This window comes from Leptinotarsa decemlineata, unplaced genomic scaffold (assembly GCF_025532065.1).
Source record: "Leptinotarsa decemlineata unplaced genomic scaffold, Ldec_3_MD MMD2_P_RNA_scaffold_9, whole genome shotgun sequence".
Taxonomy (NCBI): domain Eukaryota; kingdom Metazoa; phylum Arthropoda; class Insecta; order Coleoptera; family Chrysomelidae; genus Leptinotarsa; species Leptinotarsa decemlineata.
Window position 1 is genome coordinate 5,821,746 of NW_027412536.1, and position 19,562 is coordinate 5,841,307.

The window sequence follows — 19,562 nt, forward strand, 5'->3', positions numbered from 1 at the left end:
TTCCTTGATAGCAAATGTTACAATTTTCTTCGATTTCGTCACCTTCATCAGAGTTTTGTATATTTCCGTCTTTTTTGAGCAAAATGGCTTTATTTGCAAAAATATTACCAAATGACTCATCTTGCTTTGTATTAGTATTCTTCTCTTTTATGTAAAATAATCCGTTGATTTCAATCTCCCCTAGTTCTCCCCTTGGAGCAATTATTTTCGAATGATTTCCCTCAAATATTATTTTCAGGTCTTTTTCAGTTGCTACACTCGTCGACAATAAATTAGTTCTCAATTCTGGAAAATATAGAAAATTTTTAAGTACTATAACGGATCCTCCATTTTCTTCGTCCAATTTCAGTTCAATATCTCCAAAACCTGTTGATAGGATCGTCTTTCACTAGCTATTTTTACAACTGTGTTTCGTTTTGTAAAATTTATGAATTTCTCAAAATTTGACGTCATATGATCGGTAGATCCACTGTCTAGTATCCAAGTTTCATTATTCACCAAGTAAGAAAAATGATGTTCATTTTCTTTTTCTTTCCTTCGTATAGCACTGAATGCAAATTTTGAAGTTGAAGCGTCTGACTTTTCCAACTCATTGGAAGATATGTATAGTTTCGTTCCTTTTGCTGCAGACAAAGGACAATTTTTCCAATGTGACCTATCTCCAGACATCTATAGCACCTCAAATGTTCGTGCGAATAACTGGATTTTGTGGTATCAGTAGTATCTCCTCTATTCCGGCTCGAGCCTACTCTGTTGAATAGCTTTCCACGTCTAGGTTTGAAATTTCCACATTTAAAATTCATATGTGTCTTTTGCTGCAGACAAAGGACAATTTTTCCAATGTGACCTATCTCCAGACATCTATAGCACCTCAAATGTTCGTGCGAATAACTGGGTTTTGTGGTATCAGTAGTATCTCCTCTATTCCGGCTCGAGCCTACTCTGTTGAATAGCTTTCCACGTCTAGGTTTGAAATTTCCACATTTAAAATTCATCTGTGTCTTTTGCCTTGCAAATAATTTAACTTCATCTTTTTCTTTTTGTCCATTCAGCTTAATTTCTATTCGTCTTTCTTCTTCTAGCAGCTTTGACTTCAAATTGCACATATTCAGGTCATCTTCATCGGCTCTCAAATTCCTTGCTAAGTGTTCATATTGATCAGGTAAACCTAATACCGTGAATCCTGCTTGAACTTTCTCGCTAAATTAAAATCCTGCATTTTTAACTTTATGACATAACCCGTTTCGTCTATTCAGGTACTGATTGATCGTCTAGTCTGAGCTTTTGGTGGTATTTCTTCAAAATTTCCCATATGTTTTTAGCTGTTTTACAATGCATTATGTCATCAAGACTGTCATTATTCACCAAAAGATAAAGAACAGATTTTGCACTATGATCTTCCTTTCTGTTTTCTTCAAATCTTATTTCATTTTCGTCAAAACCAGGATCAACAGCTTGCCACAGATTTTTAACTTCCAGGATTCCTTGCGCTCTCATCGACCAATAGCGATAATTCTCGGAATTCAGTTTTTCCATTTTTAAGTCGTCCATGCTAAATGTCAATTCACCTCTGCGTCCAAATTGCTTCGTCGAAATTCACAACTCTCGTCGTCGATATACTCTTTCAATTACAGTCCTGGGCCCATAACCTATTGAACTTTTTGTTGCAATAGTTCAACTATTTGTATATAGTTGAATACGTTCGTAATCGAAAGAGAAAAATTAAGTTGCATAATGACTTTTTATTTATCAAAATTGACAACTACTTCAAAACAAATATCAACATCCAAAACACGTCTACAGAGCACACTCAAAATTAAATGAAACAGTTCAATACAGAGCTGACTAAAAATCAACCATTTCTAACAAGAAATGGAATACAAAATGTCCCAATATAAAGGTCGAGACAACCGTTGTTTTGAAAAATGATAATTCGCAACCGCTTCACTGGCCATTCGCTATTATTACCGATGTTCATCTAGGAAAGGATGGAATTATTCGTAAAGTAACAGTAAGGACTGATAAAGGCACCTACTCTAGACCGGTGGAAAATTATCGGGAGTCGGTCGGTCCGGTTCATATTGTTTAAACTAGTAACGGTAATTAGGTATAGTTTTTCGGTGAAAGTCGGTATGGCGTGCTTTCGATCCGTTATTCATTAATTTACAGGGTGGTGTTTTCCTAATTCCTCCTTTCCTTCCCAAAGCCGTTTCCAGCACTATTAGAAATCCAAAAGACAAACCACGGATTAAGTAAAAGAACTTTCTTCATATTTCTTACAGAATATTATCAGGATGTTCTAGAAATAAACAAAACAGAATTTTTTATTTCACATGCACTTATCATGTTTTAGGTAATTTGCATCTAAAATCTGTAATGTTTTTTCACCTACACATCAACACAGAATGTAGGATTGAATCCGTATAATCTAATATAAATCTCAACTGTATTATTCAAATCACTGAATTATACTAAAAACTAGGAACAAAATCTAATGTCACACTTTAATTACTAACGTCCAATTTTAAATTTTCACAAAATGTTGGAAAACATTTTTGAAAGACTTATTAATGCCATTATGTGTGGAATATATATCATTAAAATGTCCACCACCACTTTTCTGGGTGGAGCGCACCCGAAATGTCAAATTTTCCATGACATTGAAGCATAAATCAGACTGAGTTTGACCGATGGCATGGGTTATGTTGGCTTTGAGGACCACTGTTGTTTGTGGCTTATTCCTTCCATACACCTGCGACTTAAGAAAACCTTGCAAGAAAAGGTCTAACAGGGTCAAATCGCAAGATATCGGTGGCCAGTTCACATCACCTCCACGTGAGATAACCTTGCCCTCAAATTGCTCGTAAAGAAAATCTAATGTGGCATGAGCTGTGTAATACGTAGCGCCATCCTGTTGAAACCACATATCGTTGGTGTCCGGATCATACAATTCGTGCCAAAAAAAGTTGGTAATCATCGACCTATAGTGTTTGCTGTTAACAGTGATGGCTTGACCAACATTGTTCTCAAAGAAAGATTTTATTTATTTATTTATTTATAAACGGATTTCACCTTTTTTTTACATATGAAAATACAGATATATACTTAAACTAAATTTATACTAAAAATGAACAATTTAGCAGTTATACAGTAATAGACGGACACCTATACTACTAATCTTTTTAAGTTGGTTTTTAATTTATTTAATGTTTGTCGATTAAAATCTAAACCTCTATTGCAATATCCATTTCCTATTTTCATTTTTCATTTCATTTAATCTTTATTTGCCTCAAGAAAATTTTATATTTTATAGACACGTTAAACCTTAACCCAAATAACTAAAGATAGATGATAGAATAATTTGTAGTCCTGGGAATATAATCGAGGTTGACAATGATTGTGATATGGAATATTGAAGAATAAAAAAAACATATATGATCTACATACAAGATAAAATACATTTTAAGGGACTAAATATGAATATATAAAATGTAAAATGTATGAATTATATATGAAACGTAAATGTATAAAATATATGAAGTATGATGTATAAAATGTAAAAAAATATATAATGTTAATGTATAGAATGTCAAATGAATGAAATATAGATAATATATGGATATATACCGTAACAATAAAATGGGAAGTTATATTCAATCACTGTGATTATCCATGAACAAATGCCGATTTTCAGCGATCAACTGAGTAAATTCTTGGAAGTTGTAAATACAGTTACTAGATAGGATACATTTCAATTTGAATTTGAATTTTTTCGGAGGTAAATCTCGAAATTGAAATGGTAAGTTGTAATAGAGTCCCGTATCAATTTTGGTGGTTTTTTGAAGCCTTGTTTTTGGTTCAACTATTCTGGTTTTGAACCTTGTATCATATTCATGTATCTCTTCACGAGTTTCATAGCATTCAATATTATTTTTAATACATATTAGTTTGTGGTATATAATTAAGGCATAATAAGCCGGAAATAAAGGCCTACAACTAGCCTCCCAATTTGACTTTATAATACATCTTATGGCAGACTTTTGTAAAATTAGTAGTTTAACTATGTATTTTTGAGCGGCATTACTCCAAGATAAAGTAGCATACTGAAGGTGTGAGTGGAATAGGCAGTAATAAGAAGTTAGCGCTGCTCTTTGATTTACAAGGTCTCGAACTTCTTTAATAGCAAAAACAGCCTTGGAGAGTTTAGTACACAAAAAGTTCACATATTGTGACCACTGGAGGTGACTGTCACCTAGAAATTTCACATTTCCATACATTTCTGCCTGATTAGCAGAATTATTTGGCCTACAATCAAATTTTAGGCTTACAGTTTTACTATCATTCAGTATGAATTCATTGCTGGCGAACCATGTATGTGCTTGTTGTCTGACACCATCTTGGGCCATTTTGAGATCTTCATCCCTTTCTATACTGATTGTGAATGTAGCATCATCTGCAAAGAGTACAGATAATCTATTATGTGCAGCCACATTATGGGGTAGGTCATCATTCAGTATGAATTCATTGCTGGCGAATCATGTATGTGCTTGTTGTCTGACACCATCTTGCGCTATTTTGAGATCTTCATCCCTTTCTATACTGATTGTGAATGTAGCATCATCTGCAAAGAGTACAGATAATCTGTTATGTGCAGCCACATTATGGGGTAGGTCATTAATATAAATGAGGAACAGCAGAGGTCCCAAGATTGAACCTTGAGGTACTCCCCTTTCAATTTGTAGGAATTGACTTTTCTTATTATTGCACTCCACTCGCTGTATTCGGTTGGTCAAATACGAAGTGAACATTTGTTGACAGGTTCCACAAATGCCATAGTAGCTCATTTTGTTTAATAAAGTTGAATGATTGATTGAATCGAAGGCACATGTAAGATCCGTGAAGATACCCAGACATTGTTTGTTTTTGTCAAAACTTTCTTCAATAAATTTGGTAAGGGACATTATGGCATTGACAGTCGAGACTCCTTTCCTAAAGCCATATTGTTCTGCTACAAGTATATTGTGAGTATCTAGATAGGATGTTAAGTCATACATTTTTTTCTCCAAGATTTTAGAAAATACTGGCAGTATGGATATTTGTCTAAAATTATTTATTATAGATGGATGACCTTTTTTATAAGCCTTTCCAATTTTCAATTCCGAAGGAAAATTGCCTTGTTCTAGACAACTGTTTATTATATTGCATAATGGATCCATTATAAAATTCACATATTTTTTTTTAAATAAATGTAGATATTCCATATATGTCTTCAGTTTTTTTAATTCTTGAGTCCCATAATGATTACTCTGATATCATCAGGTGTAGTTGGTATGAAAAACATAGAATTGATGAAATTCCTTTTCAAATTATCCAATAAAGATTCGGCACTAATATAAGTTTTGTTCAACTCTTGAACAGCTCTTGTCGCGTTACTTATAAAATGATCATTTAGGGCATCTACTGACAAGTCAGTAGGCTGAACTATCTTTTTTTTCCTTCCTGTTTCACTATTTATAATTTGCCATACAATTTTATTATAATCTTCTGATTCTTGTAATAATTTCTCATTGTAAGCTTTTTTGGCAGATATTAAGATTTGATTGTATGCTTTTTTGAAATCTGTATAATTTTTTTTATTTTCTATAGTTGGATGTTGTTTAGAAAATGTATGAAGAAAAAGAAGATTATTTTTAGCTGTTATTACTTCATTGGTGATCCAATTCTGTGTTTTATATTTCTTATTACTAGGGGGTACTGAAAAAGACATATTGTGATAATATAAAAATGTATTATGGAAATGAATGTATTTGTCTTGGGCCGATGTAGAATCGTATACTTCCACCCAATTTTCCTAACTTAAATAATTTAGAAATGTGTCAATTTTATCATTAGTGTAACTTTTATTGCTAGTAGAATGTACAGTGAGTTGAAAATCTTTCGAGAAATTTAATAATTGGCCATTATGATCAGACAAACCTAGTTCTAGAGTGGATATCGTAAAATATTCGAAGTTGACAAAATAATTGTCCAGGCACCTACCCTTATTGTTTTGTACTCTGGTATTCTCAAAAACAACCTGATTCATACCTAAAGTTAGGAATAATTGTTTAATTTTGTCTTTCCTAATATCACCATTGTCTAAGAAATTTACATTGAAGTCTCCAGCGCAAAGGATTTTTGTTTTTGTATTATTTTTATTATGGACTTCGACATATTCAAGTGCTTTTGATAATATATTTAAAAATTGTTCAATATTGTGTGTCGCAGGTGATCTGTAAACTGTAATTACAAATAAATTTAATTTTCTTACGTAGCATGCTGCCAATTCACAAATTTTCTCGACAGAAAGACTTGTAATTTGAGTTATTTCATGACAATCTAGCTCTTCCCTTATATATATACTTGCGCCACCATTTTTATGAATAGTACGACAGTAACAACTCACCATCTCAAATCCCTCACTATTATAACAAGAATTTTCACTTATACTTAACCAATATTCCGTAACACATATGATTTTTAATGACTTTTTTGCATTGAAAATCTCTCAATGTCCAGTATTTTGTTTCTAATGCACTGTATGTTTAAATGAAGAACAGCGATAGAGAAACTAGTTAACGAGAGAATGGCTAACTTTTTGTTGAATTTTAAGATTCTTACTGACTGCCAGCACGGTTTTCATAAAGGTAAGTCCACACAGTCAGCTGCCTGTAGTTTTGCTGAAATCATCTATAACTCCCTAGACAATGGTATGCACGTGGCAGGAATATTTTTTGACCTCTCACGTGCATTTGACTGTCTATCTTATGACTTTATTGAAACCAAACTTTTTAATCTAGGATTTAGGGGTGTATTTTTGCAATGGCTCAAACATTTTCTTTCAGACCGTACAATGTTGGTCAAAATAAAAGATACACTATCTGATCCTCAACCAATCAGTTCAGGAGTTCCTCAAGGCTCTGTCCTGGGACCGCTTATCTTTCTATTATTCGTCAATGATCTACCCAAATACTTCAACATCAACAACAATAGTCTCACTCTCTTTGCTGACGATACCTCGTTAGTGGTGTCAGCACACAGCCTAGAGGAATTAAAGTCATCAACGGAAAGGTTTATAACACACTTCTTAGATTGGTGCAAGTTAAACAATCTGATTGTTAACTTGAATAAAACAAAATGTATCCATTTTAGTTCTTCCATCGGTCTTGATAAACAGCCTACTGTCTTTGATATTAGAGGGGTGGAATTGGTATCAACGAATTTCACAAAATTTTAGGTGTCTATGTGGATGATTGCTTAAGATGGTCTGAACACATTACAGTCACTTGTAAAAAAGTTAACCAAGCGTACTATGCTCTCTCCAGAATAAAACATTTTATGCCCTTGCATGCCTTGCTGGACGTATATTATAGCTTAGTCTACAGCCATTTAAGCTACAATGTGGTTCTTTGGGGATATGCCACCAACAAAGATAGGGTTTTTATTTCCCAAAAAAAATTATCAGAAAATTATTTGATATCCCATGGGGAGAATCGTGCAAACAGCACTTCATATCATATCAAATCCTGCCATTCCCTTGTATTTACATATTTAAATGCTTATTATACATCCACGATAATTTAACAAAATATAACACAAATTCTTCTTACCACAGTTACTCAACCAGAAATGGAAAATTGTTAAGTATTCCTAGACACAGATCCTCTAAATTTGAACAGTCACCCAAATATATGGGAATAAAATTATTCAATCACCTACCTGATCACTTTAAAACCATGAGTTTGATGTCATTTAAAAGAGAAGTTAAAAATTTGCTCCTGTCTAAGGCTTATTACAGTGTCAGTGAATTCCTTTTAGACGAATTTAGCTGATTGCGGTCCAGACTTTCATCCAGATTTTATTATTTTATTATACATCGAATTTTGACTAATCTTGTTTTTTTTCCTTTATATTTTATACATTTTATACTTTAAAACTACTGAGATATTTTATCTTAATGTATGTTTATTTTCTATTTTAACGTGTTGTACTAACATGTCCTATACGTTGTTAACGTCTCAAAGGATAAATAAATATTATTATTATTATTATTATTATAGCTTCTTCCTTGTGTCCGAGTTCCGAACGACCATAAGGTGTAGATGAGTTGTGATTGTGATCCGAATAATCTTTTGACGGTTTGGTTTCAGTGGTTTGGGTCAGTGATTCATTGGTGAATCTAAAAAATTTGATCTACGTGTATTGTATGAGTTGTCATCTATCTCCTCATTATGATTTTGACGAGGATTATTCAGGAAATGTTGTCCTTTTTGAAAGTTGAACCTAGAGAAGGCGACAGAAGGCGCCAAAAATTCTCCTGGTATACTGTTTCTTTCAGAGATGTATTTATCCCAACTAGAAAGCAGTTGTTGTCCTTAGTTTTATAATATGTTTCAAGTTTCTTTGCAGAAGTTTCCCCAGCATGTGTTCTTGTTTTTTTAGATATGTATTTTTTGACAGTATCTTCTGTTACAGAATCCTTTATACGTGATATGAAGAGCCATATTTTTGTTTTTATTTGAGGATAAGGTAGGTACTATATCTTCCTTCAAAGCCGTGTTCCTCTGCTTCACTAACGGAATTAGTGCCAATACGTTTTCTCCTTCTATGCCTTCTCTTTGCTTCTACAAAGTTGTCAGAGGCATTGTATTTTTTGTCGTCAGTTGTGGAAACAGCTTGAGATATTCCTCCTTCATTTGGAACTTGTGAGTCACTATTAGGTTTTGTTTTTGTTGTGATGGTTTTCATTGTTGACTGTGTTTCCTTTGTACTTGTAAAATTCAAATTTTTATGTGTATTTTGTGTATTGGTTTCGTTATATTTGTTTGATGGGACTGACTTACTGGAAATGTTGCCAGATGTTAATAATCTTATTAAATCTATGTTCGGGTATTTGAGATCTACAATTAGAAGTTTTGTTTGTTCAGTTTCTTTTTTCATTTCATTTTTCAAATCTTGCATTTCATCTCTCAGATATTGTAAGCTTTCCCCAGTCAGATTCTGAATACATACTGGGTTAGTCATCCATAAGCAATTTTATTAAGTTCTGTTGAAATCCCACTGATTTTTTTATTAAGTGATTTGATTTCGTTTTGTAGTTCTTTTATTTTATCTGTATCAGGTAGGGATTGCTGAACGACAGTTCGGACATAAAAATATTAGGACTCTTGCAGATTTTAGTATTGCAGCTCTATATTCTGTACTTGAAAGCTTTGCACAAGTTTGACATAGTTTACAACCACACTTATCACAAGTTGCTAGAATATCTTCTTTTGTTTCTACAACTTTGCATTTTAAGCACATCATTTTGAAAATAGTTTGGTGCGGGTCCCGTTCTTCAATCCATAAAATGACGAGGCATCAGAACCAATGTTTATCTTTATCAAGGTTAGCTTCCTTTTTTTGGGGTGGGAATAAAAACTTTGCTTTATAAAAACTTTTAGTTGGAAAACCTGTTACTTGAAGTTTACTAATCAACAAACTGTGGTAAATTGCATCAATTTGAAGGCCTTTTTCTTTTCTAGGGCCATGGTGATGTCTTGTTGATATACCAATAAATTCGATGTTGTTGATCTACCTGCAGCAAATCCATGTTGATGTTCATTTAGCATATTTTTGCAATGCCAAGAAAGATAGTGCACAAGTAAAGATTCGAAAAGTTTTGAAATAGCTGAAAGTTTGCTGATTGGACGGTAGTTTTTTATGTCTTCCTTTTTGCCACTTTTGAAAATGGGGGTGACATAACTATTCTTCCATTGGCAGGGAAATATTCCAAGCTTCAATGATAAGTTGAATATTATGCACAATGGCTTAGTTAGCGAGTAGGCATATCTTTTAAGGAAATAGGCAGGGATCCCGTCCGGTCCACAACTCAAATTTTCTTTTAATGAGTTCAACCCTTCGAATACTTCAACATTACTAAATGTTATAAACGGAATGTCAACCACTGCTGCAACTGCTTCGTTCATGACATGATCTAAATCCAATTCTTTTTTAGTATAGACCCTTGAAAAATTTTCGGCAAAAAGATCAACAATATTTTGGTTGGTTTACTTTTCTTCCTAGGAATGAATTTTGCAAAAGAGTTCCTAATAATTTGGTAAAATATCTCAACTATAGCATGAATATCTAAGTTATTGAATAAAAGTTCCCAGTTTATTGGTGCAAAATAATTATTTAAGCCTACATAGTCTGCATTCTTAAAATCATAGTAAAACTCCTCAAATAGAAGGGGTTCAAAATTAACTGATAGTTCTAATTTGGCAGTAATGGCTTTATGATGAAAATTGTTAGATAATAGTAGGTCAGTGGCCTCTTGAACATGAACAAAAATATTTTGTGAAAAAATTAGATCTAGATAAACATTATGACTATTAGGAATAAAATTAAGTTGTTTAAAATTATGAAAAGAAAAATGATCGCTAAGTCCATGTTCTTCCGAAGATTCCCACGTAGCCAATGGTAAGTTATTATCACCAAAGAGATAACATTGAGATGCACTGACTTTCTCAGATATTTGTTCAACAGTAATACAATGATCTATATAGATATCGGAGTTTGAACCAGGAGGTATGTAGGTTAGCTCCAAAAATCACATTTGCGCTTTTGTTCTTTAGAAGAATGAATAAATGTTCAACATTTGTACTGATTACATCCAGTACTTTTACGTTTGGTTCTTTTTTGAAGCACATCATCACACCCCCACCTCGAGACTTGTTACTTGTGTTCTCATTTCGATCAGTTCTAAAAATATTATAGTCGTTTGAACTAATTTCTGAATCATAGCAGGAGCTAGTTAACTATGTTTCAGTTAAAATAATAACATCATAATTACAGCACAGGACAAAGTATTCAAATTCATTGAGTCTAGTTCTTAAACCATCAACATTTTGATAATATATTTCCAACGTGTGGTAAGAGTTATATCTTAGTTTTTTAATTCTTCAATTATCGGAATGCCTTTCCTATATTTAATAGTGAGATTTTGCTCACCTTGATCCCGGCGTTGCTTTAACTCATCCTGTACTTTTTTCATTTGTTCTTGCTGTATTTTGGTTCTGTCTGAAGCGATTCTGAATTTTGTATTAAGCAATCTATTTTTGAGTTTCAGAGCATGACCAACTGCATTTGAGTTTGATAACATCATCTTGATAGGCCTGGGTTTATTACCTTGTCGACCTATGCGGATCACTTTAGTCAGATCGTTGCTGTCAACCCCAATAGATTTAAGTACTTGAATAGCAATTTTTTTGGCTTCTATACCTTCAGCCTTCTATTCTTCAATATTGAACAGCATCAGATTATTCGAACGTATTGCGGGTTCATGGACCCCAGTAAGTATATTTTCCATGCCAGCACTACTTATGGTTTTCACATCATTCAATTCCCGTCTCAGCAGACTAAGTTCATCAAAGTGTTTCTTCTTCATATCTTGGACTTCTTGTTTCAGACGACTTATTTCATTTTCCAATACCGATAATTTGGTTAGAAGATGGGGTACTTTTTTGAAAAACGATTTACATTCATTGCAAAAAAGAATATCACCCTCCTCTGCACTACTATAGCCTTTATCTCGCTTGGGCACAATTGTGAGCATTTTTCACTAAGGTGGAACGAGATGCGGCAGCTATCACACTGTATATATTTATCTTCATCCTGTATAAGGATTGAACACTTAGAGCACTCCATTTAGATTAGATTAGATTAAGAAATTTTACCCAAAATTAATATGGATTTCTTGATAGCTACTATATCATCCGATGTAGCTCTTCTACCGGATTCCAATGATATTAAATTCAATTCACTTTATTCGCAAGGTCCTTAGAATAAGAGAATATAAGTGAGACCAGTGAACACCTGTGTACCGCACAAAAAACTACTGATGAAGCCGCTAGTCTAAAATAAACACTAAACAATTACTTTTTCGAGATGCATTGGACGCTCTTGGATCTCATGTGGATTGGTATCGTCCCAAATTAGAAAATTTCATTTGTTCACATACCCATCCATCCAGAAATGGGCGTCATCACTGAAGATGATTTTTCAATGTAAATCGGGGTCATTTGTCAACTGCTCCGGAGCCCATTCAGCGAACACACGTCTTTGTGTGTGGAGTCTGTGGACTCAAATGTATCTACCACATAGCAAATAGTCCACTCAGTAGAACGATTATGGCGGCTGTAAAATGGGCGAAGCATGCAGTACGTTGCCTGTACACAACACTCATTTTGATAAAACAATTTTATTAATTGCACGTATTGTTGAATGATATATCCTTTCGTGGTGATTTGGCAAAACAGACTGAATACATGACAATTAATTGTTGAATTACATGTGTTGACATGTAGCTTCAACAAGATGACTGTTATCAATTGTCAAAGTTCGGAAGTCCCTGTTGGAAAACCCTATATTTACTAGCTAGGTTACTTAGTATGTTAATACAATTTGAAGTAAAAAAACATTACCAATGAGAGGCACATAACAATCCACAAAGGAACAAAAACTACTTCCCATGACCATCCAATGAAACTGTCTAACCTCAAGGCAAGGAATATGAATTGCAAAACATTAACTGCACAAAATAGTTCCAGCTGAAAATGTAAAAAGGACACTAAAACGTTTCAACTTCAGTACTCACTTACCTCAAAAGACTGATCATGTTTTACGGCCCATATGCAAACAGCTATGCTCACAATGGATATGAAAATTAGAGGTATGAAGACTAAAATCCACAGATGTCTAGCTGACTCTAACTTGTCACAAACTAGTAATTCAAACATCAGAAGTATGAGATGTAAAGCAAGTGATATCAACATTGATTTGTAATGCACATAGGCCTCTCCTTCCAACCTGAAATTGTGAGGAAAGTGTAAAAATACTTTTGGTGATGAACAAATTCTTACCTAAAATGTGGATATCTCCACCAGACATAGCTACCTATAGTAGCGCCTGCTATAACTAATATTTTCCAAGCCCAAATGGGTGTGAAAACTGTCCAAAACGACCATGTTATATAGTTATCTAGTTTTAAAGCAAAGAGTATTGTAAATGCTAACAAACAGGTGTGGACAACAAATTTGCTTAAAAAAAAATTACAATTAGGTATTGGGGAAGGACCGGTTATGAATAGGGAGTCAGCTGCTATATTTTTTGTTTGACTCATGTCTAAGATTGTTTTCAAAAAAAAAATGTACAAACTTGTCATTTTCAGACTACTTTATGATTTCAACAATTTTTCATATAAAGATTTTGCTGCAATATTTTCCCCGTTTATTTTTAAAACAGGAAATACACCTTCTAGCAGTCATCAATTTTCAAGGTGTATAGATGATAAAACGAATCTTATTTGGTTTAAGTTTTGATGTTTACAAAAGTGGTCGCCAGCGTCAATATATATTTTTTAGGTTATGAGTAATCAAGGATAGTATTATCAAAAGCAAATGACTCCTCTCTGTTTGAATAAACTGTATTATGATGAACTGATATTACCTTGGGTTGAAATCTTGAAAAAGGGATTGTAAGTTCATAATTTCTCATTTATTTACCAACATCGCACAGGGAGCTCCATTTTACTAAACATTGTTGCCGGTTGGTTTGTTGCTTATTGTTTATTATAAATTTTTATGAGTTCCTACAAAATTACATGGAAACCCTGGTGTTTACGGATTCGCTTTTGTTTTGTCAAAATATCTAGGCGCGAGAAATGAGATTGACCCAACTTTGTACATAAATATGTAGACAGATGAAACAAGAATTGTTCCTAAATGTAATCATTGGTGTGCGTTTAGGTAGCTCTTCTGTGAATGGAAAGACAAAGTGCATTGAATCTCTCCATTTTATAAAGAAATCAAGAGTGTCCTATCAGTTTTACATAGGGATGGGTCCGAAGCAGAAGCATCTTGTTTCACACGATCCAACTTTCAACTGATATGAGACCACAGAATCTGTCTGTTTAAAATATGTTTTTCCGTTAATCAGCTGTCGCTCCCATACGAACGAAAACTCTCAGAAGTTGAGAAACTAGTGCGAGCTAAGGACTAACGAGGTCTTACCTTTTAACGTGTAATTCCTAACACGGTTGCAGAATCATTTCAGCTTCAACCAGATAAATTCTCTCGAGAAAAATATCTGGTCGAGGCAGGAATCGAACCCATGGTCTTCCAATCGTGAGTTGGGCGCACTACCATTGCGGCCAATTCCACAACATTAAGAAAAATGGTAATCTAATACTTGATTCTTATAGTCATCAAATAAATATTCAAGAGTCCCTATTTCACACGCAATGAACCACTTATAACCAGACACGACCAGTCGCCATGGGTGTTCCCCAGCGCAATTGCCGGTTTACTGGGTTAAAATTAAATTATTTCACATGAACTAATTCATAACAATGATAATGTTAATTTCAAAAGTAATGAACTTTACTTCATAAAAGCAGATGAAGAAATTTGTGATATATTCTCAGATTTGATAAACAATCGGTACGGTTTGTGAAGTCCGATATAAAGAATTTTCGATTAGAAATCATGAATATTTATAATTACGATTGAGGTTTGATATTATTATGTGATTTTATTCAAAATTGGTATCTAGGGTTCTTTTTGTAAACAAACTCTACGTAACGTAACCTCTCATTACCCACCACCCCTCCACGCCCGTAAGTTGTACAAAAAAGGATAGTACGATACCCGTTTCAAAACACATGTATTGGTATAGGCGCCGTACAGGCATGGCAACTCTGTCTTATTATTACTGAGGTGAGTTTGATTGGTCAAACACTTGAGCTAACCTTTCACAATGCCATACCTTGATATTTGGAACTTTTTCTAATGAAGTCTGTCACTTGTCAAAATTTTTGTTTGGAGTGATTTGGACTAGATATGATGTCATTCTTAAGAATTCTTAAGAAATTAGACGAGAATGTTGATTTATTTGTGAATGTGCTATTGGTTATAATGTGTCAAAGTAAGTCTTTTTATGTACTCATATCATACTTTATAGACGTAGTTAGTTTATTATATAGTTATAAACAAAGTTGATTGATATTTATATTACTTGTTATGGTCAGATATTGGTACAGCAGTCCTGTACCAAGGGGGTCACCTTTTGGATCATCCTGATATAAAGTTACTACTTTTTTTTCTAATTACCTGAAACTGGCAAAGCTAGTGTTGAAAACTAGGTGTATTATATGCTTATTTTCCAATAAATGACCAAGGTCATTTAATGATACAGAACAGGTGGTCAGGTATTGGACAGTAACATAATTAAATATTTTTCTATTATTTCAGATGCCGCAAACTACAATGAAATATACCAGAGACTCCATGAATCAGGTATTACAAGCTGTAAGCAATGGCGTTCCGTTTAGGACAGCAGCCAAGCAATTTGAAGTACCAAAAACAACGCTTGCATATAAAATGAGAAGTGATCTACCTCAAGTATGTCGTAAGGACTACCAACCAATTCATCTCGAGAATAAGAAAATGCTTTGGTGAAATGGCTACTTTATTTTGGTGATAGAGGGATTCCCGCTACCAAAACTCAACTCATGGATTCAGTTGAAATGCTTATGAAAAACTGAGTTTTATACTTGATAATGGGGTTAAACCCGAAACCAGTCGTATAAATCTACCAGTGGTATTTAGACAAAAGTGTTTTTATTCATTTCATTTAAGACATTTGTTACAACCGCTAAATGTAGCCGTATTCAGGCCCTTGAAGTTTGGCTGGAAGGAGGAAATTAAAAGCTGGAAAATTGAGAATGATGGTGCCAAATTCAAAAGATAACATTTTTGGAATTGTGTTAAAAGCAGCAGTAGAAAGATATGTTAATGTTGAAACAATTGCAAATGGATTCAGTTCCACGGGTTTATTTCCATTAGCTCCTAATGCAATTGAGTACAATAAATATTTCAAGGGTCAATAAGTTTACATGAAAACTAAGATTATGACCAAGACAAACAATTGAAAAAAATTTTTGAAATATTTTGAGAGTAAAATACATGCAGATACTCTTGAACACTTTCAAAATATTGGATTTAATAACATGGATTGGCAGAAATCAAGATAAATTACTCTTTAGAGTTCGGTGGAAAATATCCAATGAGGTAAAAAATCTTAATGAAACAATGATAGAAGACAGGGAGAATGTCCAGAAAGCAACTGATGTGAATAATATCCAGCATGAATATGGGGATGGTTCAGCAACACACAAGCACCAATAACTGATAATGAAGATCAGCAGACAAATGCAGCACCAATTACTAATGATAAAGATCAGCAGACCAATGCAGTACCAATTATTGATAATGAAGCTCGGCAGATCAACACAGCATCAATTATTGATTTGCAAAGGCCAAGCTCTTCAATTCCTTTTAACGTACCTTTACCTTTTAAAAATTGTTTGTTCTGACCTGAGCCTGCAAAAGCTCAAAACCAAAAAGATTCAAAGAAAAAATACCCTATGTAGCCTCTTCTGAACAGTGGCAGGCTTACCATATTAAAAAACATTACATTTAAAAGAAAAAGAAGAAAGGAAGAGTAAAAGAAAAGAAAAGAAAAATATAAAATTACCTGAACCAAAAATTAGAAGAGTAAAAAAAGAAAGTATTGGATGAAGACACATCATCTAATTCTTTTCTCGAAATAAATTTGGAAAGTGAGGGTGAAGGAGATGATTGGGGACATGTAAGTGAAGATGAAGGAGATAATAACAATGAATACAAAATTGGACATCATGTTATTGTCAAATATGACGATAGTTTTTATCCAGGAAGAGTAATAGATAAAAATATTTCCAAATATTTGATATCAGTTATGGTGTCAAGTAGCATCAATAACGGGAGGTGGCCGGTCAATAAAGACGAAATTTGGTACTATGAAGAGGAAATTATTGAAATAATTCCAGAACCAATGGTTTAAAAAAAAAGAGGAATTTATAAAGTTCCATAACTGGAAAAGTATAGTACATACTACATTCCATGATGTAATGAACACTATAAAATGAAATAAAACTTTTCATTTTAATATAGTATTTTATTAACCCATTAGTGCATATTGTTCGTTTAATCTAACATGCCTATACATGTCGGCGCATATTTTCAATTATTTCCCGCCAAAAAGTTGTTATCACATATAGGATTAACAGTTGGTTCAGTCATATGAGTGGTGAAAAGTGTAAACGGGTTAGTTTTGCTTGTTTGTATAGCGATGGATACAGAATTTTCATCAACTCGCTACGGCGGATAAGTTATTATACAATATCCATATTATTTATGACAAATATGTGAAGAATAATGTAAATCCCTTTACTTGAACTAACATTGCATCAACAAATATCTCAGATAACTCCCGCCTACCTTTATTTTTCTTGAAATCAGTCTTTAAATTCCGTGTTTTTTTTATCGAACATTATGCACCATGGTTACTTATTGTACGTCTGTTTTGTCACAGATTATCGCTTGCCGAACTGATTGAAATGTAGGAAGATAGCGACACAGAGATTGGGGATATATACATTCTCAAGACGGCGAAGATAGTGATATTAATCTATCATATGATGACCATGAAGGATATATTTCTCACCTGGGACCAGCTATGCTGCAGGTGGAAAGTGAGTTTGTTCCACCTATACCCTCCAATCTTAGAGATTGTAATGATGCAGATTATGCTTCAGATGATGATATACCTTTGGCAGTTATTTCTGAATGTTGAAGTAGTTGGTCCAACGGAGGATAACACACCTTCCACTTCAAAGAAGAAAAAAGTAGTTTGGACCAATGAAGTACACATTTTCAACATAGAACAAGAGTGCAACGAAAAAAGCCACCAGAAGAAGTATATAGCAAGGTTTCCCCATTGCCCACTAAGAAAGCAACAAAAAGTCATGTGTAAGAAAAAACAATATGAATATTCCTTTTCAAATAGTAAGAAAGTGGTTGTCTTTCAATGAAAGGACAATAAAGTTGTTACTGCGGCCTTGAATTTCGAGTCTTGTAAAATCAAGAGTACCACTTGCTATTCCAGGGAAAGCAGATCAAATATATCCGTGCCTTAACCCAAAATATTCCATAATTATAATAAAAGCATGGAAGGAGTGGATAAATTGTATGGATTAGTAGCAAATTACAGAACAAGAATGAAGCAGCGAAAATGGTGGTGGCCAATATTTTCGTACTTATTTGATGTATCGGTTGTCAATGCCTGGCTGCTATTCCGTAAAATTTACCCCTCCCGCGAATTGTCGTCTGCTCTGCTGAAATTCAGGAGAGATATGGCTCTGAATCTCTTGAAGACTCACGGCCAAGCATCAAATCACTCCAGCACCACTTGCCAATGTCAGGTTTGATAAAATCAACAATCTGCCATAGTATATCAAAAAGGAAAGAAGATGTGCTGACTGTGGAAAAAACGCAAAATTCATATGCATGAAATGCTCTTGACCCGAAAGAGTGTTTGCTCCATGGAGATGGATACTATTTTTGTTGCTTCCATTTACTTATATTGATCTGTGAGCATGACGTTCGGTAAATTGAACACTGTATTTTTTCAAATAGAAAAATTATTGAAAAAATTTTTCTACAAAAGTTGTTTGATTTCCTTCCAACATACGATTTCCACTGAAAAAAGTAGTGTTTTAAAAAATTTATAACTTTATGCACTAATGGGTTAAGAATTAGTCACCTATTCCTGCAAAAGTGGGTCACTTATTGGATCATATATAATTTAGACTGGTCAGTCATTGGGCATTCTGACCTTCAAATTCAAATAAATAATTTCATTTGCAAATTTAATATGTAGGTTTTTTTTTTCATAAATTCATTGGAAGTGTTTAAATAGTGTATTGCAATAACGGAAATATATAGCCAAAAAAAAAGGTAAGATGGTCAGTTGTTGGTGCATTTACGTTAGTCAAAAAAGGTATTTTCGCAGCCCAATATGAAAATTTTGAAATATTAACGCATTCATATGTAATAAATTGATGGTGTAGCTGTTACTACGTGGTAGGAGATCATCATGAATTATGAGAAATGGAAATTTCATTTTTTTTTGCCACTTTTATTTGTAACTTACTGCAGTTTCGTCCTATAAGGTCATTTTCAAACTGCAGTAACTTTAGTTACAAATAAAAGTGGTTGAAAACATAGAAATTTTCATTTCTCAATTTTGCATTCATACGTGTTTATCGAAAATTGGAAGTTAAATTAAAACAGGTTCGAAACATCTTCAAAGGGTATAGACATTTATTCCTTGAAGGTCCTCAAATGATTCAGGAAAGGTTGGCAACATTTTCTAATTGGATTCACAAATCAGATTCAATATGTATTGAATATTACTGTGGAGTTTTTTCTCAACACCGAATCGTTATTTTTGAGACGTGTTTCGATCACTAAGTGATCATCTTCAAGAGGAAGATTGAACTGGAAAAACTTGCAAGGCTAACCCTATTCATACTGTATAGTATAAATATGGTTAGCCTTGCAAGTTTTTCCAGTTTAATATTCCTCTTGAAGATGATCACT

The 19,562-nt window shown here is 33.6% G+C and overlaps 1 protein-coding gene and 3 long non-coding RNA genes across 6 annotated transcripts in view; 1 reads left to right on the forward strand and 3 right to left on the reverse strand.

Moving 5' to 3' along the window:
• LOC111517053 (transmembrane protein 185B) overlaps nucleotides 1–13,928 on the reverse strand; it is a 57,886-nt gene extending 43,958 nt beyond the window's left edge. The window contains exons 1-4 of one of the 3 annotated variants that reach the window (XM_074170782.1): nucleotides 13,528–13,924; nucleotides 12,942–13,118; nucleotides 12,681–12,888; nucleotides 12,504–12,629 (exon numbers count right to left, since the gene is read on the reverse strand). In XM_074170782.1, coding sequence (XP_074026883.1) covers nucleotides 12,504–12,629; nucleotides 12,681–12,888; nucleotides 12,942–13,118; nucleotides 13,528–13,565 — 549 coding nt within the window. In that variant the 5' untranslated portion in view covers nucleotides 13,566–13,924. Of the gene's footprint in view, nucleotides 1–12,503; nucleotides 12,630–12,680; nucleotides 12,889–12,941; nucleotides 13,231–13,527 lie in introns of those variants that run through there. The other 2 variants (XM_074170783.1, XM_074170781.1) reach the window with 2 other exon arrangements.
• Nucleotides 1–19,562, reverse strand: part of LOC141480592 (uncharacterized) — a 415,328-nt gene that overhangs the window by 196,589 nt on the left and 199,177 nt on the right. The gene's annotated exons all lie outside the window — the stretch shown is intronic.
• Nucleotides 8,966–12,497, reverse strand: LOC141480594 (uncharacterized). The gene is made up of 2 exons (XR_012464447.1): nucleotides 11,757–12,497; nucleotides 8,966–11,694 (listed from the first exon to the last, which is right to left on the reverse strand). It is a non-coding gene; the product is annotated as an uncharacterized lncRNA (long non-coding RNA).
• LOC111513123 (uncharacterized) lies at nucleotides 14,773–17,067 on the forward strand. The gene is made up of 2 exons (XR_002723165.2): nucleotides 14,773–15,003; nucleotides 15,330–17,067. It is a non-coding gene; the product is annotated as an uncharacterized lncRNA (long non-coding RNA).